A 22,510-nucleotide genomic window follows, 5' to 3' on the forward strand; every position below is an offset into this window, starting at 1 on the left:
AGGACAGTAGTAAAAATGGTTTTCATTCACTCTGACAATCAACATTTAATCAAACATACTCAGCTGCCTTGGGAGGCACAACAATGCCAGGCAGGGTCAAGCACAGAGGAGAGAGGAGCACAGAACAACTGAAAAGGAGGAACAGGAGTGGAGCACAGAGAGGACAGAGACAGGGAGGAAGGAGAGAGAGGAAGATGGATCCTCTGCCTTGGTCTTAATGTACATGACAGACTGAGATTGGCTAATTATCCCCTCTGAAGCAACAACCACAGACCCTTAAATCACAGTGGCTTATAACACCAGCTAGCTAGCACAACACATGCTGCACAGTGCACACTAACACCTGCCCAGTTACAGCCACAGACACAACCACAGCCACAGCATCACCCCAGTTTACTGGTCCAAATATCACATCACCAAGCATATATAAATATCGAAAATAATTGTATTCATTGTCATCACTCCTTGGCTTAAAAATGATTTATACGGTGTCCATATTAGGACAGTCACCCATCAAAATCCCATGGATGTGTGACTTTGTCATAATCTGGATACCACAATCTAGGTACTGTATATTGTAGAGAAGATAATTGTTTATTGGATTTGGTACATCACATAGTGATAATCTATCAAGGTCTTTATAATGATAATCACATGATAAACTGAAAAACCTTTTGAGTGTGTGTATTCAGGCATTTGACTTACGTGGGGCAGTTAGGCACAGGCAATAGAAAGGTGAGACACAGCCATAATGTCTCCAGGAGAATAATGAAGATCCACTCTGGCCAATACAAGACCACATCCTGGACAGGTTCCCACCAGCGATCCTACAGTTAGATCAAGCAAAATTCATGTAATTGCCACATTAAACTTGGCGTAGTCGGCAGGATGGCATTTTAGGGAATAGCACCCTAGCTTGCCAAGTGTTACATAATGCAAAAACCAGCGCGTAGCAACCACCTACACTTTCTATGGTCTTATAAGGTTGCTTTCCAGCGTGTAATTACTGATGAAAACGAACTTGACAAAGTCAGAGTCTCACCCTGCTCAGTGGGATCTCTCTCATGCCACAGAAAGTCTGCATCAGAGACAGTATGAAGTAGGTGAATCCCAGACGCTGGAGGACTCCAGGGATTCTCAGCCAGGACCAAGATACTGTAACACAGAGAGAATGACTCTTCACACAGACCTGTGATCATAGACCAGAACACTGACCAGAACACTGTAATATAGCCAGTGTCGCCAACACAGAGAAATGGCTATATTCTGGGCTGTGACTTTTGGTCATATCCTCATAAGCCTGCAACAAGAACTGCAACAAATACGTGTACAGTACAAAAGCTCCAACTGTCTGGAGTTATACTTTTATGCTGGAGTTATAGGCTATACACTGAGCATTGACGTAATAACAAAATGAAATACAGACATTCTTGAAACGGTGCATAACTATTTCTGATGTATTAAGCTAATATTTGCACAGGAAAGGAATAGCATCAACCACTGACAGCTGGGCGACCACAATAATTCTGTTCCGTGAGGGAGGATATGGGTGGAAATGGGTGTCTTCGGATGTCGAGGTGCGTGTCCGGGAGGTGGAAGGCTCATCAAAGATTCCCAGTTATCTCCAGGCCCAGGCAAATTGGGGAGGACATGAATGGCCTTCAGTTCAGCGATTGATGATAATCTCCACATTAGTTAATAGAAAATCTCTTTGCGGCACAAAGATCATTCCAAAAATATATAATTCCAATCATTGATCTGGACAAATCAAATAAGAAGCGGAAATGTCTTTTTCCACAGGAAAGGAGGAAGCTCTTTGGGTGACTAATAGCATGTTTGTTAAGTCCGTAGGTTACACACCTATGAGATTGGTCCCTTGTCTCTGCTATCTCTCACAACACTCATCATTATCAAGTTCAATATGCAAGCATGAAACATCCACAAAGGTTACTTTGAAGTTATGGCTACTGCATGTTCTTTATGAGTCATGCATCAGTATTAACCCTTTACACTTGTGAGAATTGGCCTATATGGATAGGGGTAAATTGAAATGTTTCTTACAGAAGAAATATGAAATGCTTATGCATAACCATGGTAGAAATTGAGATGGGAAAATGATGATATTATAATATGGGGAAAAGGAATTGGGACTCCCAATCACGGCCCGCTGTGGTACAGCCTGGAATCGAACCAGGGTCAGGAGTGACGCCTCTAGCACTGAGATGCAGTGCCTTAAGACTGCTGCGCCACTCAGGAGCCCTCATATGGCTTTAATCAATATATTCTGAGTATAAGCATGTTAAAGATGAAAATTCTAAAAGAAGTCAGAGAGTTTTACCTGTTGGAAGTGGCGAATTATTGCAAAGTGGAAATAAATGGGTTCCTGAATAAAATAAAGCATAGTGATGAAGAATCAAATGGAAGGACATTTTATGGAGTGGGACTTGAATCAAAGTTGAATACGGGAAATGTATCCAAACCCCGCAATAGGTTAGGCTATTAGTGTACATGCAATCACCTCATAACAGCTAAAGCTGACTTGCGCTCCAAAAACTAAAACCAACCTGTATATCGGCAGTAAAGCTAACCTTCCCATTTTAACAAACGACTGGTCATTTTGAATGGGTAAAAACACATCAAAGGTCAACACCTCTTCATGTGACCACAAGAGCTGTATGCATATTGAACAGATCGAAGCACCACAATTTCCTTATTAGATAAAACCCAGGGTTAGACATGACAAGGGCATCATGGGGAGGGCGGAGAGAGACAGGGGCAAAACAACACTGTCTACAGTGGTTGATGGTAAAACTCATGATCTTGTTATGAGAGGTTTTACACTACATAGCATCTACAGTCTACAGCTGGTACCATGTAACACTATCTGTTGAAAATGTCCATTACAGCAACACTGGTTGTTTTTGCTCAAATCCTTTTTTTGTTAAATGTCCCCTGATGCTGTGTTCCCCTCTGCGAGGAATAACAATATATTTTTTTAACCCGGTTACAGAGACATCCACCCAGGAAAGTCCATTAGCGCCGGGGTTAGCTAATGTGTGAAGGGCGCCCGTTCTGACCCTCGTGGACAGTAATAACTCCACATTGTCCCGACAGCTTTCCTCATTTAACCCTGTCACGTCTCTGGCAGCCAGCCGCTGCCCGCTACCCTACGCTGTCAGACTTCATAATCATAATCCAAAAGGGGCTTTACATAAGAAAAACATTGCAATTGTTCCAGCATTTAGCATGGCGACCAAGAACAAGACCTAGGAAACATTGAACTCTACAGTTTGTAATGAAGATACACTATATATACAAAAGTATGTGGACACCCCTTCAAATGAGTGGATTCTGCTATTTCAGTCACACCCGTTGCTGATCGATGTATAAAATCAAGCACACTGCCATGCAATCTCCATAGACAAACGGTAGAATAGCCTTACTGAGGAGCTCAATGACTTTTAACGTGGCACCGTCATAGGATGCCACCTTTCCAACATGTCAGTTCATCAAATGTTTGCCCTGCCAGAGCCACACAAGTTCACAGAACGGGACCGCTGAGGGCTGAAGCGCGTATAAAAATGATTTGTCCTCATCTGAACTCACTACAGAGTTCCAAACTGCCTCTGGAAACACAATAACTGTTTGTCGGGTGCTTCATGAAATGGGTTTCAATGGCAGAGAAGCCGCACACAAGCCTAAGATCACCATACGCAATGCCAAGCATCAGCTGGAGTGGTGTAAAGCTTCCCGCCATTGGAAGGGAAAGGGAAAGGGGGATACCTAGTCAGTTGTACAACTGAACGTCTTCAACTGAAATGTGTCTTCCGCATTTAATCCAACCCCTCTGAATCAGAGAGATGTGGGGGGGGGCCTTAATTGACATCCACGTGGACTCTGGAGCAGTGGAAATGCATTCTCTGGAGTGATGAATCCACAGGATGTTGGTGGCATCTTAATTAGGGAGGATGGACTCATGGAGTGGAATACATCAACCCACATGGTTTCCATGTGTTTGATGCCATTCCATTTACTCCATTCCAGCCATTGTTATGAGCCGTCCTCCCCGCAGCAGCCTCCACTATCACTCTTCACCATCTGGCAGCCCGACGGACGAATCTGGCTTTGGCGGATGTCAGGAGAACTCTATCTGCCCCAATGCTTAGTGCCAACTGTAATGTTTGGTGGAGGATGAATAATGGTCTGGGGCTGTTTTTCATGGTTCAGGCTAGGCCCCTTAGTTCCAGTGAAGGGAAATCTTAACGCTACAGCATACATTGACATTCTAGACTATTCTGTGCTTCAAACTTTGTGGCAACAGTTTGGGGATGGCCCTTTCCTGTTTCAGCATGACAATGCTACAGAAATGGTTTGTCGAGATCGGTGTGGAAGAACTGGACTGGCCTGCACAGAGCCCTGACCTCAACCCTATTGAACATCTTTGGGATGAATTGGAACACGGACTACGAGCCAGGCTTAATCGCCCAACATCAGTGCCCCGACCTCACTAATACTCTTGTGGCTGAATGGAAGCAAGTCCCCGCAGCAATGTTCCAACATCTAGTGGAAAGCCTTCCCAGAAGAGCGGAGGCTGCTATTGCAGCAAAGGGGGGACCAACTCCATATTAATGCTCATGATTTTGGAATGAGATGTTCAACGAGCAGGTGTCCACACACTTTTGGTCATGTAGTGTATCTAATGGTATCTAAATAATAGTTTTCCAAACTCATCATGGTAAGGTCATATGGAACCAGGAAGATACTGGTGGGGAAAGTTTGTAATGACTTGCTACAGATTCAGCTCCTGAACTGCTTCAATGGCAAGTTTAGTTTTATAACTTGAATTACTTACTGCATGTTTCATTACTCCCATATGTTTCTGGTGCATGCACGGTTATGATTTAGGGTTAACGACGTTCCTTGGTAAATCAAACAACATTTTTTGTAAAAGAAAGTGTGTATACCTACATAATCCATCCTTTGGAGAGTAGTTCATGAAACAAAAGCCGATAAGGATGAGGACCACAGTTCTCCATGTTAGCTTGCGTATTAGCTGCCGACGGCTAACTCCCTTTTTCTGCATGGAGGTGAAGGCCAATACTACAGACGTCCCAATGATGAACACAAACCTGAATGACACACACAGTGAAACATTACAGTACTCAGAGACAACTCAATTAAAGGGACATTGCACTCGATGATCAAAGTTTGACAGATGTTTTCCTACCTCAAAAGCACTCTAATATCAAGATAAATCTATGCCCCGCACCTTTAACTGTGTTTGTCCAGCTGTGCTTCAACCCCAAAGGAATGTATAAGATAAGCACCGCAAGTCTAGAAATGACATGATGCTTATCGTGTCCATTCATTTTGGATTGTGGCTTATAGCTGAATCTACAAAACAGATGACCAATTGTGAGGTAAAAAAAATAAAAAATGGACAAACTTTGATTTTGGAGTGTAATATCACTTTAATTAGCTACAATACCGAAGGATAAAGGATAATCTTGCTGGTCAAAGGGTCTAATACCATTTCTGGATAACAAATATAAATCTACAATTCATTGTATTCTTTGTCATGTCTATCCTAATTACTGCCCTGATATGTACACTGATTGCTCTGCTAGATAGGCTATACTGCTACAGTGATATACACCCCACCCATATAAAGTTCCTGACTATGATGCCCCGCATCTAATCGCGTCATTACCCCTCTGTGTTCAATAAACATTTGGGACTGAACAATTTAGTGCATAATATTCAATAATATTCAGTGTTAAACAAGTGTATGTATGTCTGAACAAAGGAGCCCTAACCACACACTGTCAATGAGTTATCAAATTGGTTGAAACAAAAGGTAATTGAAACACCATGCGTGTTATTGTAGTGTTAGTTACTGTGCAGTGCTAATCAGAGATCATGTGATCGGTGAGAACTACTTGACTGTGTTCGCAACGTAGGAGCATAATTAGCTCGTAGCGTGTGTAAGAGCTGCCTCTGCTCATGCCTGTAATAATTCTACAGTGATTCTAACAGTTGTTGCAGTGAAACCCACCAAGGCATCACAAGATCAGCCACAGTAAGACCTGGAACAAAGAGACATGCTTATAGGTCACAGGGATCAATACAGATGGATAGACCAAGCAGACAGACACAGACAGACAGACCGTATTCATACTGTCATAAGTGCATGATTAAATATAGCCATTCAGTCAGAGAAACTGTGAGAAACAAAACATACAGTATACCTACTATGCTATTAAAGATCTATAGTTCTTGGTCTTCTGTCCAGATAATCAAGACTCGCAATACAAACTGGGCTCCACTCCAAAACAGCCTGGCCGTTTGATTAATAATCATTTATTCCATGCCCCTGAAGTCATTTATTAATTTTTTTTTGCTTTTATAGTTGGACTTTCAGACTGAGTGATTTATAAACGTCCAAACCTCCATGACGGTTGGAGCCATCAAAATCCATCAACTTTCCATCGGAATCTATACGATTCAGCCGATGTGATGAAGGGGCTATTATGAAGCTTAAATTGAGTTTCCCTTTAAATACTGTTGGAGATGCATTTGGTAATAGTCTCCATTAAGATTTAACATGCAACCCTCCCTCCTCTTCTTCCCCTAGGTTGTTAGTGTTATTGATCCATTGGGAGGGTCCTTGATGGCCTAGATAAGAAATTACACCATTGCCCTCCTTGCTGGTTTGAGCCTGAATTTACAGTAGAATTTGATCATGGAGAGAGTTTGGTGTGTATGGTGTGGTGATGTATGTTAGAATTGTATACTAACCATTCCAAGGTGCATGTTCAAATATCCAGTACCCTCCACCTCCATAGTTCACAAAAACCATGATTGTCAGGGAAAGTCTATAAATATTGAAAAAAATATATAGATTTCAGTTGAACATGTAACCAGCTGGTAGGCTAGCATTGTTATTATTGGACATTGACACCTAGCATGAAATTATAAAGAAAATGTTGGTACAGTACATAACTACTCTGTTTTACATCATTTACTTTTAATAATGACATGACTTCTGAATCAAAGATCAAAAGGCCAAGGGTGGGTATATTCTCAGTGGTGTAAAGTACTTATGTAAAAATACTTTTGGGGTATCTGTACTTTACTTTACTATTTATATTTTTGACAACTTTAACTTCACAAATTCCTATAGAAAAGAATGTACTTTTAACTTCATGCATTTTCTCTGACACCCAAAAGTACTCTTTACATTTTGAATGCTTAGCAGGACACCAAAATCGTCCAATTCACACACTTATCAAGAGAACATCCCTGATCATCTCTTCTGCCTCTGATCTGACGGACTCACTAAACACATGCTTTATTTGTAGATTATGTCTGAGTGCTGAAGTGTGCCCTTCGCTATCCGTGAATAAAAAAAACAAGAAAATTGTGCCGTCTGGTTTTCTTAATATAAGGAATTTGAAATGATTTATACTTTACCTTTAACTGGGTGACTATTCCTTTTACTTGAGTCATTTTCTATTAAGATATCTTTATGACAATTGGGAACTTTTTCCACCACTGTATATTTTCACACACCGAAACGTAATACAAGAAAATGCAATCTAAGCATAATGAATCACTCAGGAAATGAACACTTGTCCTCTAGATCTACTCGTGCAGGACTGCTGACTAAAGACTTTGACTCTAATTTATGATACACTTATAACTTAGTGCTCGCGAGGGCCGCTGAAACACAGCATACATGATGGAATACCACACTGAATCAGCCACTACTGGAGACGGGTGTTTGTATCACATTTCAGAAAATGGGTATTTACATTTACATTGCACAAATTTGCTTCACAGGTATAGTGCCGTAGCTTTCGCATATGGCAGATTCACTCCTTTCACCAGCTTTAAAATACCATTTCTGCTTTTGATTCATGAGTAATGTTAATGGAATAAATAAAACATTATTTGAGGACCATAAAGCAAGCACCCAGTAGAGGTGATCTGATAAGGTGCACTGTGTCTACCTCAGCTTGAGCCTCGCTTGTTTTTCTGCCCAGATTCAATTAAGAAGCACACCAGAAGCCATTACTGCTCCTTTTAGCCCTAACCTGCTGATACAAGATTTGAATCTGGCACTATCATCTCAAAAGGGATATTAAAGCCAAGCGAACTCTGTTGCATACACACATGCATATACACAGGCACACACGCGCACATACATTCATGCTTGTATGCGCACACATGCACGCATGCGCACACATGCACGGAAACACACGTCGCATGCGTCCTCATTCCCGATTGTAACGAATACGTCCATTAGTTGTCATAGAGACAGAGACAAAGGTTAAGTCATTTTCCAGATGAGGCCTGTGTAAATTGCTGCAATATAACGGCTTATTGCCAATCTTCTAAATTAAATGCATTTGGTGTCTGACTCTCTGGCCTAAATCTTTGAGAGAACCATTTTAGTCAGATTAAATTACCAATTCCTAATCCTTCCAAATGCCTTATGAAATTGGCTTGTGACAGAGGGCAAAAGATTGTGATTATTAAGCTACTTTACAGTACAAAACATGAGCACTTCACTCATTTAGTTCAAATTCCAATGATTGTCTGGTTAAACCACCTAATCTGAATAGACTTGATTGTTGTCGTTTTTTACCACTTTATCAGCAAATGGAATCGTTGAAGCTTCTCAGCATACTAATAACAATTCTGTGATAAACAGTTTGACGAACACCAGCCAGATACAGGTGAATGACAACAAAACACCACCTAGCTTCTATACAAAACACAGACACAATGTCATGACTAATACAGTGGTTATCATTGCATAAAAAAATACAAGTATTACAAAGTGGGATTAAAATGGATTTAATTGACATTTTTTGTCAACAACCTACACAAAATACTACAATTCTAAAAAAGATTTTACGATTAATGAAAAAGTATTCACCCCCTGAATCAATACATGTTAGAAACACATTTTGCGGTGATTACAGCTGATTACAGCAGTTTCTTTCCTGTCCTGCAGCTCAGTTCAGAAGGACAACTGTATCTTTGATGTGTCAGGGTGGTCATCCACAGCATAATTATTAATTGACCACGCTTAAAGAGATATTCAATGTCTGATTTGTTGTTGTTAGCCACCTATCAATCAATCCCCTTCTTTATGAGGCTTTTGAAAAGCTCCTTGGTCTTTGTAGTTGAATCGGTACTTGAAATTCAATACTTGACTGAGGGACCTTACAAATGTTGTTTGATTGGGAGACAGAAGAACGCTGATTATTTCACACAGAGTGAGTCGATGTAACTTATTATGTGAGTTGTTAAGCCACATTTTACTCCTGCACTAATTTAGGCTTGACTAAACAAATCGGGTGAATGCAATAACTATATTTTAGCTATTTAATTTGTATTAATTTGTAAACCTTTGTATACTTTTCTTTTCACTGACATTATGGAGTATTTTGTGTAGATCAATGACAAAAAAAGACAATTAAATATTCTTCAATCCCACTTTGTAACGCATCAAAACATGGAACAAAATCAAAGGGGGTTAAGACTTATTATATCCACTGTGGATGCGCTTGGACGATAATACCATCACATTTTGGGGGGTTTGATCTCTTTACATGCATCAGCAATTAGGCTTTAAGTTCTATACACCGCCTCTTTAGCCTACAAGCAAATGGATGGCTACACTCAATCACTATTTAGTATTGAGTTACTTACATTATCGCTAGCCACATCAAGTACATGGAAACCCAATCTAGTCATAACAAATGTCTAGTACTTGAGAGGAAATGTCATGCTGCTTATTTCAGTGGCCAAATATCAAAGCACAGAATGAAAAGTATACTGTCCTCTCAATAAACATCCACCTATCGATCGAGTCTATTCATAACATTGGTGCACATACAGTGCATTCAGAAAGTATTCAGACCGCTTGACTTGTTCCACATTCTGTTACGTTACAGCCTTATTCTAAAATGGATTAAAAAAATGTCCTTCATCAATCTACACACAATACCCCATAATAACAAAGCGAAAACAGGTTAGTATACATAAAAAAATTCAAAAACACTCCTGCGTTGTCTTGGCTGTGTGCTTAGGGTCGTTGTCCTGTTGGAAGGTGAACCTTCACCCCAGTCTGAGGTCCTGAGCGCTCTGCAGCAGGTTATCATCAAGGATACTTTACTACATTCATCTTTCCCTCGATCCTGACTAGTCTCCCAGTCCCTGAAAAACTTCCTCCAGATGTGACGCTTGGCATTCAGGACAAAGAGTTCAATCTTGGTTTCATCAGACCAGAGAATCTTGTTTCTCATGGTCTGAGAGTCCTTAGGTGCCTTATGGCAAACTCCAAGCGGGCTGTCATGTGCTTTTTACTGAGGAGTGGCTTCCGTCTGGCCACTCTACCATAAAGGTCTGATTGGTGGAGTGCTGCAGAGATGGTTGTCCTTCTGGAAGGTTCTCCTATCTCCACAGAGAAACTCTGGAGCTCTGTCAGAGTGACCATCGGGTTCTTGGTCACCTCCCTGAACAAGGCCCTTCTCCCCAGATTGCATAATTTGGCCAGGCGACCAGCTCTAGGAAGAGTCTTGGTGGTTCCAATCTTCTTCCATTTAAGAATGACGGAGGCCACTGTGTTCTTGGGGACCTTCAATGCTGCAGAAATGTTTTGGTACCCTTCCCCAGATCTGTGCCTCGACACAATCCTGTCTCGGAGCTCTACAGAAAATTAATTCGACCTCATGGCTTGGTTTTTGCTCTGACATGCACTGTCAACTGTGGGACCTTAGGAAGACAGGTGTGTGCCTTTCCAAATCATGTCCAATCAATTGAATTTACCACAGGCGGACTCCAATCAAGTTGTAGAAACATCTCAAGGACGATCAATGGAAACAGGATGCACCTGTGCTCAATTTCGAGTCTCATAGCAAAGGGTCTGAATACTTATGCAAATAAGATATTTCTGTTGAAAAAAATATATAAATTTGCAAACATTTCTAAAAACCTGTTTTTGCTTCGTTATTATGGGGTATTGTGTGTAGCTTGATGAGGAAAACCATTTATTTAATCCATTTTAGAATAACGCTGAAACATATCAAAATGTGGAAAAAGTCAAGGGGTCTGAATACCTTCCGAATGCACTGTAACTATCTTTGTTATTCATTATATGAATGCCAGAATGTAATATTAACATGGTAGCCCTAACCATGCTATATGACGTGAGTTTAGGTGACAATGGTTAAATGTCGCTATTTTGTCATATTCTAATGAGACATGTTATTGGCTCAGCCCCCTGGTTCCATTTGTAAGTTACACTATCCTGTTTTGCTGTAATTGTTGTTGCATCTTCAATTTATTACAACTAATCTTTAGCGTAATCTTCAAAATAAGTGAAACGGCTGAAGGCTTTTAGAAGTGCCACAAGACTAAAATCAAGATCCTTTTAGAAAAATGTAAACGCAAGCAAAGTTAAGCTGTTCTCATGGTAGTGGAGTCTGAGGAATGAGCTGAGAAGTCTTTCAGAGGAGAAGAAACCCCTTTGGCTTCAAAAATGTACCAGCCTTCATGGCAGATGACTGATGCCTCTTTTCCTCAGTGAAAAGTTGTTACTTACTGGGATCTGGATCATAACTCATCCAGCTAAGGTGCATTGGAACGTTAATCTTGAGCCCCGAGTTGTGCTTTGATAAAGCGCGTCTCGAGGTATAGGACATTATGAGAACATCGATATGTTACAGATTGTTTCAGCGGTATATCTTCTCAGGCAAATTTAACTTTGTGTTACATATGATAAAATCCGGTAACTTTACTTGAAGAGAATATACATTCATACAAGGCATTCATAACATCTTTATGAAACCAGTCGTAACACCTTTATGAGTGTTGCAGTATCAGTCATAAAACGTTTTAGCACATTTATTCAACATCACTCATAACAAGCTTTCAAAAATAAAAGTTTCTTGAAATAAATCTTTATTTCATTTCACCATTGTACAATGGAAATGTGATACTGACACAGTACCCAACCCTCTGTCACACTATTCACGTAACAGGCTGGGAGCCGCATAGGGTTGGTGGTCAGTGACAGTGTGCACTGTGTGTTTTGCATCCTCTCTTGAGATCTTTCAATTTGGCAAGATGCCACCGGGTAAACAGCCATCGGAATGATCAATATTATCATATTGAATTATGAACTTTTTTGTGACGATAGGACAAGTTGGATCTGAAGTAAACAGAGGGCCCGGCCTACCCGGCCTAAAGCACCTTCTGCTCTGGAGCACCATTCGTAAACGTCATGTTATTCCTTCATTGTGTTTTCTGCCAATAACAGCCAGAAACAAGTGTTATTAGGATAACACATGGGTTGGGTACTGTGGCTGTGGAAATAAAAATGTCAGTTGTACAATGGATACATGAAGATCTATTTCAGTGTTACTGATAACTTTTAGTTCCGTAATGAAAAGGGACTTTTATTTTTGAAAACTCCTGATGAATGACATTGAATAAATGCATTAGGAAGGTTGTTATGAATCAACCCATGTTGTACGTCCCCCATCCACACTAGCACCAGACTCCTTCTGTCTTCTAGTACGAGCCATAACTACAGTAATATGTCATTACAGTGACATATAAGTAAATGTTACCGTCAGTGACATATGTTAGCCTTCATTTCAACATTCTGATATGTTTCTGATGAGATAGGTCTGTCGTTGATTATATGTGAAAAGCCCAGAGTGAAGTTACTGCTTAGTGTCAGGGAACAGTAGTAAGAACACTTGTTTTCACAAGCTTCTAATTGGGCCTTTAACTTGTACTTGTATTCTCTAGAGCATGTGAAAATGTGATTTATTACTACAATTTATTATACGGCAATGTATCTACTAGGGCTGGGAATTGCCAGGGACTTCACGATACGACGTTATCGCGATACTTAGGTGCTGATACAGTATGTATTGCGATTCTCATAATTCTGCATGTATTGTGATTTGAATCCTGCATTTTAATTGTGATTTGATGTTTTCCGAACATATCGCTCACGATGTGTCTGCTGCAGAGGGACAAGAGAGAGAGAGCATGAGAAAACGAGTTCTGATCAGTCAGGGAAATAAAAGCGCTGAAAACATGCTCGCTCACCATTTCAAAAGAAGACGTAGAACAAGCTATAGGATGAAAAATACAGGCGTTTTGGCGCAGGTACAGCCAAATGGTGCTAGCTAACGTTACCTATAGTACAGTAGCGTTAGGATTTCTACAGTAGCGTTGGGATTTTTACAAATCGATACTTGGATTCAAATATCGATATATCATCCCCCAAAAATGTTTTTATATGTAACTGTATTGATTTTCTTCCACAATCACTAGTATCTACATCATGGTAATTTCCTGGTAACTAAAAGCATTTTGAAACAATGTGATGATGAGCAGTTTCATTTTCCCGGTTGAGGAAGGCTTGATATGTTGATTTGAAGATATACAATCCGACCAAAATAATATTAAGTCAGCTTGAGCAGATACAGCGAATGAGATTTCAACATTTACAAAATCATCAGATGAAGGGAGCAGATATGGAGAAGTCTGCATGATACTAAAAAACCTGGCTCTGGAAAGCTCTTTCCTTTCTATCCCAGCTGTAGATCTATGGCTCAGTGAATATGTGCTGATATGTTGATGGTATTATTACATCAATTATTTGGCGAAGGGGAGGTCAAACCCACGCCAGCTTCCTGTTTCCAGAGGGGCATGCTTTGTGTTTGCCCTGAGGCCACTATTAAGTAGAGCAGGGATCCGAGATTAAATCACACCACTCCTGTCCAACAGAAATACGCTGTTCTCAACCATAGATAGACAACAAGATATTACAAATCATGCCCAAAGCGATTGCCTGAAAACAAAGGCTCAAGTGACCATGTAACCAGACAGTGACCCGTATAATATGTTGTTATACAATACATACTTTTGTGTTCTGTATAACTTCAGCATGCCTATGATTAGCCTGAAACCAATTAGCATGTAAACAAGCCATACAGGGCGACAGAGAGATAAACAGTCAATTCCATGTACGTACCCTCGGAAAGTATCCAGTGAGCGCAGTCGTGTTGGTTTTGGTTGGGCAGTGTTAACCTCATCCCCACAACCTTGGGTTTCATCCTGAACAACAGCATTTCAGTAAACAAACTTTCATTTTGGGGGGGTGCTACTTTACATTAGGCCTTACACCAAAGTACAAGCCAGTGTAATAACCTGTTATAACCATGTAATAAGCTAGTGAGTACAGCACAAGCAGTTATGACTTCCGTACTTGTTGCACACTACATAAGTTACACGTGTATAAATAAATACCCTTGAATAATGTAAGCAGTACAGTATGTAATGTTCACTGTTGGCAAAAAACCATAGTGAAATCATGCTTACTTGATATTATCACCTCTGCTAGTGTGTAACAAACCCAAAGAAAACTTGAATTTGCAGTTACAGAGTAGAGAAATGAGTCAGATTGATCCAGTTGGACTTGTATGTCTCTATCCTTCTTTCTAGCCTTGCTGAGTAGTAGTTGGCCACTACTTCCTTGTTTTTTAAAGAGCGGGCTTGGATTACTCTGGCCTGCTGCCCTCCCAGTTTGAATACCCTGGCCTGTTGGCCTCCATGCAGCAGTTTGGAGGGCCAGAGCAGGAAGACACTAGCACTAATTCTGTATGATGGATCTGACTGCCATCACGAGAGCATATGGGAGATGAAGGCCTCTTCCTCGAGAAGATGAGAGGAGCTATTCATGCTCTCCAAAAACACGCAGGAGCCTGTCAGGCTGTCACGTCATGGACCAAGACAAGATGATAGATACAATGCTTGATCTATCACTAATGTAGGTCTGCTGACTCTGCTAACATTTGTATCAATTATCATATTAGTATCTCACAAATGGCTTAGTGACCAGAGTCTGGAGGCTTTCATTCATTCAAATGCCTCTTAAACTTAATAGAAAAAGTGCATGAAAACATTTCAATGCATTTGGTAGATCAAAGCTGAAGTTGAGTTTCGATTCCAGAGGACAATGAATTCTATAAGATAAGTGATGTTTTGGATGTAGAAACATAATGTATTGTACAGAGAAACATAGGGTTAAATCCTAATTTGAGATTTGCGTTGTGATAAGGGAATATGAATACTATACTTACATCCATTGCATGTTGTCCTTCGCGACAAATGGTCTTGATAAGCTTTGTCGTACAACGCCTCCTGTAAACAGAAAACAAGGAGCTTCAACTGTCACAGCACGTCAGTTTGGCTTCAGATCAAAGCGTACAGTATTTAGAAAGTCCACTGTAAAATGATTTTAAATACAGTACCTGTACAGGTAGGGAGCAACGACAGATAGGAGAGCAATAAGTGCCAGTAGAAGAGCTGCCACCAACAGAGCTGTACAACAAGGTCAAAAGAGTATGAGTCAGTGGAGGGCACTTGCGAATAGGAAGCAGGGGAATGGATCTCCCTTGTAAATTTGGGACACTAAAAAAATTATAAAACATATATTTTTGAAATAATCCTAGTAAATAAAACTATACAAATAATGAGTTCATAATTGAATATAGTTTAAATTACCCAAATCCTTTCTGACTGAACTGACGAGAGAAACCAGACAACAACTTCCTATGTTCCATCACTGCCCAGTCTGGATGTTCATGTCAGGAGAGTTATATACCCCTCTATCAAAGGGATTGGAGGGCGAACTACCACTTCCAGGTCAAACGATTTTCTCCCCATTGTCAGTCTCTAAGCTCCCCAGTGGCTTACTGTCACCCAACCAGGTGATCCCTCAAGGGACAAACGCAGCCCAATATGAAATTCTAGACCAATCCATCACAGAGCAGTCAATCTATGTAATCTAAGGGACAGTAGAGTACACCCCCCCCCCCCCAGTGTGCCTGGCACCTACTATCATAACCCGTTCAAAGGCACTTAAATCTTTTGTCTTGCCCATTCACCCTCTGAATGGCACACAAACACAATCCATGTCTCAGTTGTCTCAAGGCTTAAACATCCTTCTTTAACCTGTCTCCTCCCCTTCATCTACATGGATTGAAGTGGATTTAACAAGTGACATCAATAAGGGATCATAGCTTTCACCTGGATTCACCTGGCCAGTCTGTGTCATGGAAAAAAGCAGGTGTCCTTAATGTTCTGAACACTCAGTGTATGTCAGGGGCTGGGCCACGGAAAGAATAGTGATATTGCCTTCTTGGATAGGTTAATGTGCTAAATTGAAAGATAATAGCCATATAATATATAAATATATCAATTGGCCAAACAAGAGTCATTGACCTATAGAATATGAAAACAGCTATGTAATTAGAGGACTCAAAGCAGAGGGGACAGGAAATGCAGTGCTCCCTGTTTGTCGTAGAGTGGAAAAACAAACACAGAGCCCGTTGAATACACACTATGACATCCACTCTAAACAAAGACTACGCACGGGATCCCTTCTGAAAAAGACCTTCAAAAAAGTCCTTATCCTCAACATAGAAATGTGATATGAAAGGAAACTGTGTCCTGGTTAAAATAATCAAATCGTTTTACATATGTACAGTAGAGTCATCTTCATTGTCAGCTAAATAACTTACAGATTCAGGATCAGTTTCATTTAAACTCAACACTGAAACGGCAATGGACATGGAAATTAGATCCTAAAATGACCTTGAGGCATGTATATTAGTTAGATGAATGCTTATTAATGGTCACTATACCACAAACCACTCAGGAAGCAATATGGCTTAGATTAACCATGCAGGTGACTTGTGGTCTTGGGTACTGTATGTGCAATACAGTACTAACAACATTAGAGAGTGGACTTGCATGTCCACTGTAATATTCATGGTGTTATAGCTCATGAGACTTGGTTACAATTGGTATATACGTAGAGTTACAGGACCGCAACACATTCTCTATCACATATACTGTATTTCTAACAGAAATTTACCTCACAACTCAATCTGCAGTATTGTTAAATGGAGTGTACATTATAGAGAGAGAAGCTTTCAAAATCCCATTACGGCTTAATCCCTTCACGCTCCCTAATGTATTACCCAGAATCTCTTTCTTGCACAGAGCACCGACCAAAACAAACAGAAAAGCTTTTATTTTTATCAGTTTTCAAGAACGTCCGTCTTATCTAATCGATACGCATCTTGTCCCACGAGAGGAAAGAGGTTTACTTCTCAACAGAAGTGTACAACACAGCTGATGTCTCTTCTTTGCTGTCTCAATTAGGAACTGTGAGGATCCAGTCACAGGCTTAGCCTTACTCCTAGGAGTCAAGTACATTAGTACTTTCTACTTAAAATGGTATTGTCATTTTGCATATCATCCACTGTACTCAATAATTGTGATGCCACAAAAAGTATATAAAAATGCAAATGGTCCATATCTTAAATAATCTAATCTGTAAAATAAAATTGTAAAATTTGTCAAAGTTTCTGTAAAATAATTTTTGAAATATTTATTTTTTGGTAAAGTATGAGTATCTAGTATCTAGTATAAAAAAATGGTGCTGTTCTAAATGTTTTGTTTTCAAAATGACAGGAAATTGTTTTTGTTAACTCACGGAAATAGATGTTTCTTGGACTGACATCCACAGTCTGATAGCAAATGACATTGATGGGAGATTCTGACTCTTGGATCCAGACAGAGTAATGGCCAGCTTCTTCATACAACTGATTCCAACTGTATCAACAACAATGCACTCAATAAGGGGAAGACAGTCATCATTACATTCATCACCAAAAAGCATGCATTTGATTGTCCTTTTACTCTACTGTATCATACATTCACTGGACATTGCTACAGTACACTTGAGTATGAATTTCCCTTTGACCTTAGAGGTAAATGGTCCTTTCCACGCTATGCCCTCTGAGGTTTCTGCACAAGAATAAATGTAGCTTGTGGGGATACCTAGTGTCTATAAGCCAGTAGTGCAGCCTTCAGCTGTATCCTATACATCTCCGGTTTCAACCCCCCAAAATGTGCATTACAAGCTCTTATTGATATATCTGGGGGATGACATACTAGCTATCACTTGGAGTGTTTTTTTTAAGGGATAAAGGAAATCAATAGTGGCTCAGTTTGGTTAGGGACCTCAGCATTGATCTATAGGAAGCCTAAGACTAGACCTCAGCTGAAGAGGAGAAGAGAAACCTGCCCCTGCCTTGTTGTGTGAAACTAGATCCCTTGGAGCACGTTCAAGGGTGAGCCCCAAATGGAATGCTCTGCCCTGACCTCTTGTAAAGCTCTGATTGTTTATATATATGGCCACCGCCTCTTCTTGTAGAACGTCTCTTCTGAGGTTTCCACCAGACATGTTTCTTTGCAGGCTTAATGGCTCTTTCCTTTATTATTGGAGTGTCAGCTCCTATTAACCTCCAAAAAGGGCCTCTGATCAATACTCGGCGAGGTAGTTTCAGCAGGAGCATATGTCAGGCTCAGAAAGCAGGTCAGGATTACATTCCCACCCCAGTAAATAATCTCATGGATTTCAAATGCAATCATTGGAATGCCAATGCAGTATATTCTGCTCTGTGCCAAGACCTGGGAACATTACAGACCTGCAACCTACAACTATAATGCTTAATTCATGTATGTTGCTCATTGATGGCAACACTATCTATGGCAATTGTTATGTATTGCCTAAGTAGATGCCAGGCCAGTCGTATGCCTAATTATGTGCTCAATATCTATGAATGTGTTACCTGCAGAGAGTTGTGTTTCTGCCCATTGGTTGTAACTGCAGTGTCAGAGTGAAGACGGTGCTGACCACGACAGATGCATTCTGGGGACCATTTAGAACACTGACCAGGGGCTGGTACAGACACTGCATGGGGTAGAAAACAGGCTAAGCAGATTCTAAAAAGGCACAGGTTCGTGACGTTTGGTTACGATGTTGCCGTCGAACACACCGTATAACTTTCTTTGTTTCATAAAAATATAGAAGTACGATATGCCAGGTCATGTAATGTGCACCCTGGACCAGATTTACTGAGCACTGTTGCACCTGTGAATGGAGCTAAAATATGCAGCTGTCTTTTTACATTTTTACCTAAATATCGTATTGCCTCTCTGAATCTCCCATTGACCTTTTTTCTTTTACCCTTTTCAACCTTGTAGCAGTAATAGACACTGTACCTTGTAGCAGTAATAGACACTGTACCTTGTAGCAGTAATAGACACTGTACCTTGTAGCAGTAATAGACACTGTACCTTGTAGCAGTAATAGACACTGTAACCTTGTAGCAGTAATAGACACTGTACCTTGTAGCAGTAATCAGACGTGTAGAGGACATCTACTCCGGTTGGTAGCTGGTTATGGAACGTCAGACATGCCTGGTCTAATTTCAATGCAGGCCATCCTAAATACAATGGATTCATAACAATATTGATACTGTAATTTTACAATGACATTAAAAAGCTTGATCTGAATCTTAAAGATAAAAAAGTATTTTTAAGACTGGGCCCAGTGCCACGAGTGGGCAAAAAATGCCCCTTCCGTTTGAGTTTTATGTCCCTATATAAAAATAGCAAAAAAAAGGTCAAATGAGTGACAGGTTGGCGCGTCGGTGTGTGTAGGGGGGCTATGGAAGGTCACTGGGGTGGTTAGGTATGACTCCTTTGGGTTTCCATACAAAGAGGGGAAAAACGCTTCTCATCTGTGGTAAGGCTAAGTGAATAACGTGATATGCCTCCGCCTGTGATATTTTATTAGGATTTATAAGGGTGAGGTCAAGTTTGCCATTTAAGCTGCTTCACTCAACTCTACCTCACTCCTCACCACTACAGAGTTTTGGGTAGGTTCTTAGCTAGCTGAAAGAAGAAAAGAAAAAATGTCTGAACGATTCAGCGAATGCAACAGGCAACTGGTGGAAGCTCTGCGTGACCTTGACGCAGTGAGACATGACTTTCTAAGATGTGAAAAAATTTGAAACCACTGCTGGATCGAAGCAAAACAGATTCGGTGGAAGCTGAGTTTAGTGTCGCTCGCCAGTTTTTGCAGACTGAAATCGCCGGCTCCGGCTCCAATGAGGACAAATGGACCCCACTAGATATCCTGCAACGGTTCTTTGGGCCTCTCTCCGCCATGCCGACCGTGCTTACTGACACATGGGCTGACTTTAGAGGGGCATCCACAGCTACATGCAAGAACTCATTTTCCACTTTGACAAATGTGTTCAGTCAGCACAGAAGAAACATGCTACACCTGAGAAAAGGTCAACTAATCCAACTGGCATTTGAAGGGGATCCTACAATAATATTTTGGAATGGAATGATCGATTACTCAGGAAGCATGGCTGCATCTCACTGTAGCAGGCTATGTTTTGGTTATTTGGATCTCCATTTTCCGTGTTTGCTTACGGTTAATCTAACTAGCCTAAATATAGATTGTAGATTGGCTTTTTCGATTTGATATTTAGTTGACTAGGCCTACTTGGTACCGCTGTTTTGATCGGTTTGCATTCATTCGCTCGCATTCGCAGTTGTGTCGGTATTCTAAGCCAAACTGCTATTCATTATTTTTGTTTGCATGCATGATTAACTAGGCAACTACTTTCAGCATTTAGTTAGCATTATTTTGGCTGCATTCACATAGGCTGTTTGCAATAGGTGAATTACCATGTCTATGTGTAGGGCGCTGTACATTGCGATGATACAGTGACAATGGGCTTGTGATGATAAGTGGAGATGGGCTACAGATGTCGCACCAACCTGTCACTTCAAAAGCGCTCAATGGTCTCGGAGTCACAGCATTTAAACTTTATTTTTATTGTGGTATAGCGTGATATAAGCAGAATTCAATGTAATTCCAATCCAAGTAACCCCCAAAAATTGTGCCCACTCACCGATTTCAACGGCCCCCCTTAGTCACTTTATCCTGGCGCTGGGTCTGCTTAAGACACTATAAATTAGCCTGGCTGTGACTCACACTCAAGTCAGGGGCATATACAGTGCCTTCGAAAGTATTCAGACCCCTTGACTTTTTCCACATTTTGCTACATTACAGCCTTACTCTAAAATTGATTAAAAAAAATAAGCAATCTACACACAATACCCCATAATGAAAAAGCAAGAACAGGTTTAGCCGTTTTTGCAAATGTGTTACAAATAAAAAACAGAAATACCTTATTTACACAAATTAAATTGATTGGACATGATTTGGAAAGGCACACACCTGTCTTTCTAAGGTCCCACAGTTGACAGTGCATGTCAGAGCAAAAACCAAGCCATGAGGACAAAGGAATTGTCCATAGAGCTCCGAGACAGGATTGTGTCGAGGCACAGATCTGGGGGAAGGGTACCAAAACATTTCTGCAGCATTGAAGGTCCCGAAGAACACAGTGGCCTCCATCATTCTTAAATGGAAGATGCTTGGAACCACCAAGACTCTTCCTAGAGCTGGCCGCCCGGCCAAACTGAGCAATCTGGGGAGAAGGGCCTTGGTCAGAGAGGTGACCAAGAACCTGATGGTCACTCTGACAGAGCTCCAGAGTTCCTCTGTGGAGATGGGAGAATCTTCCAGAAGAACAACCATCTCAGCAGCACTTCACCAATCAGGCCTTTATGGTAGAGTGGCCAGACGGAAGCCACTCTTCAGTTAAAGGCACATGACAGCCTGCTTGAAGTTTGCCAAATGGCACATAAAGACTCTCAGACCATGATGAAACCAAGACTGAACTCTTTGGCCTGAATGCCAAGCGTCACGTCTGGAGGAAACCTGGCCCCATCCCTACGGTGAAGCATGGTGGTGGCAGCATCATGCTGTGGGTGTAATGATGGGGCGGTGAGTTGGAAGCAGGTGCAGGTGAAACATTTTAATAAAACAACAAAACCAAGAACATGACACTAACATAAGGCAGAACGTCGATACACAATAACAATACCAACTGGTGAGTGAACATGGGAGAGTGACATATAAAGGGGAGGAGATGATGAAGGTAATGGAGTCCAGGTGTGAATCATAATGATTAACAGGTGTGCGTAATGATGAGTGCCTGGTGTGCGTAATGATGAATCCCAGGACCGGTGGTTAGTACTCCGGCGATGGCGTATGCCGGAGGCGAGGAGCCGGAGCAGACGTGACAGTGGGGATGTTTTCCAGCGGCAGTGATGGGAGATCAGTCAGGATCGAGGCAAAGATGAATGGAGCAAAGTACAGAGAGATCCTTGATGAAAACCTGCTGCAGAGCGCTCAGGACCTCAGTCTGGGGCGAAGGTTCACCTTCCAACAGGACAAAGACCCTAAGCACACAGTCAAGACAATGCAGGAGTGGCTTCGGGACACGTTTCTGAATGTCCTTGAGTGGCCCAGCCAGAACCTGGACTTGAACCCGATCAAACATCTCTGGAGAGACCTGAAAATAGCTGTGCAGCAATGCTCCCCATCCAACCTGACAGAGCTTGAGAGGATCTGCAGAGAAGAATGGGAGAAACTCCCCAAAATACAAGTGTGCCAAGCTTGTAGCGTCATAAC

At 41.1% G+C, this 22,510-nt stretch overlaps 1 protein-coding gene across 1 annotated transcript in view; it reads right to left on the reverse strand.

The window, feature by feature from the left end:
* The window catches only part of si:dkey-192p21.6 (heparan-alpha-glucosaminide N-acetyltransferase), a 38,453-nt gene that overhangs the window by 15,380 nt on the left and 563 nt on the right, over positions 1–22,510 (reverse strand). The window contains exons 2-12 of the mRNA XM_014154261.2: positions 19,300–19,397; positions 18,741–18,862; positions 17,600–17,718; positions 15,348–15,417; positions 15,177–15,237; positions 14,069–14,151; positions 6,799–6,875; positions 6,056–6,086; positions 4,969–5,129; positions 1,043–1,155; positions 706–827 (exon numbers count right to left, since the gene is read on the reverse strand). Coding sequence (XP_014009736.1) covers positions 706–827; positions 1,043–1,155; positions 4,969–5,129; positions 6,056–6,086; positions 6,799–6,875; positions 14,069–14,151; positions 15,177–15,237; positions 15,348–15,417; positions 17,600–17,718; positions 18,741–18,862; positions 19,300–19,397 — 1,057 coding nt within the window. The remainder of the gene's footprint in view (positions 1–705; positions 828–1,042; positions 1,156–4,968; positions 5,130–6,055; positions 6,087–6,798; positions 6,876–14,068; positions 14,152–15,176; positions 15,238–15,347; positions 15,418–17,599; positions 17,719–18,740; positions 18,863–19,299; positions 19,398–22,510) is intronic.

Source organism: Salmo salar, chromosome ssa18 (genome assembly GCF_905237065.1).
Source record: "Salmo salar chromosome ssa18, Ssal_v3.1, whole genome shotgun sequence".
Taxonomy (NCBI): domain Eukaryota; kingdom Metazoa; phylum Chordata; class Actinopteri; order Salmoniformes; family Salmonidae; genus Salmo; species Salmo salar.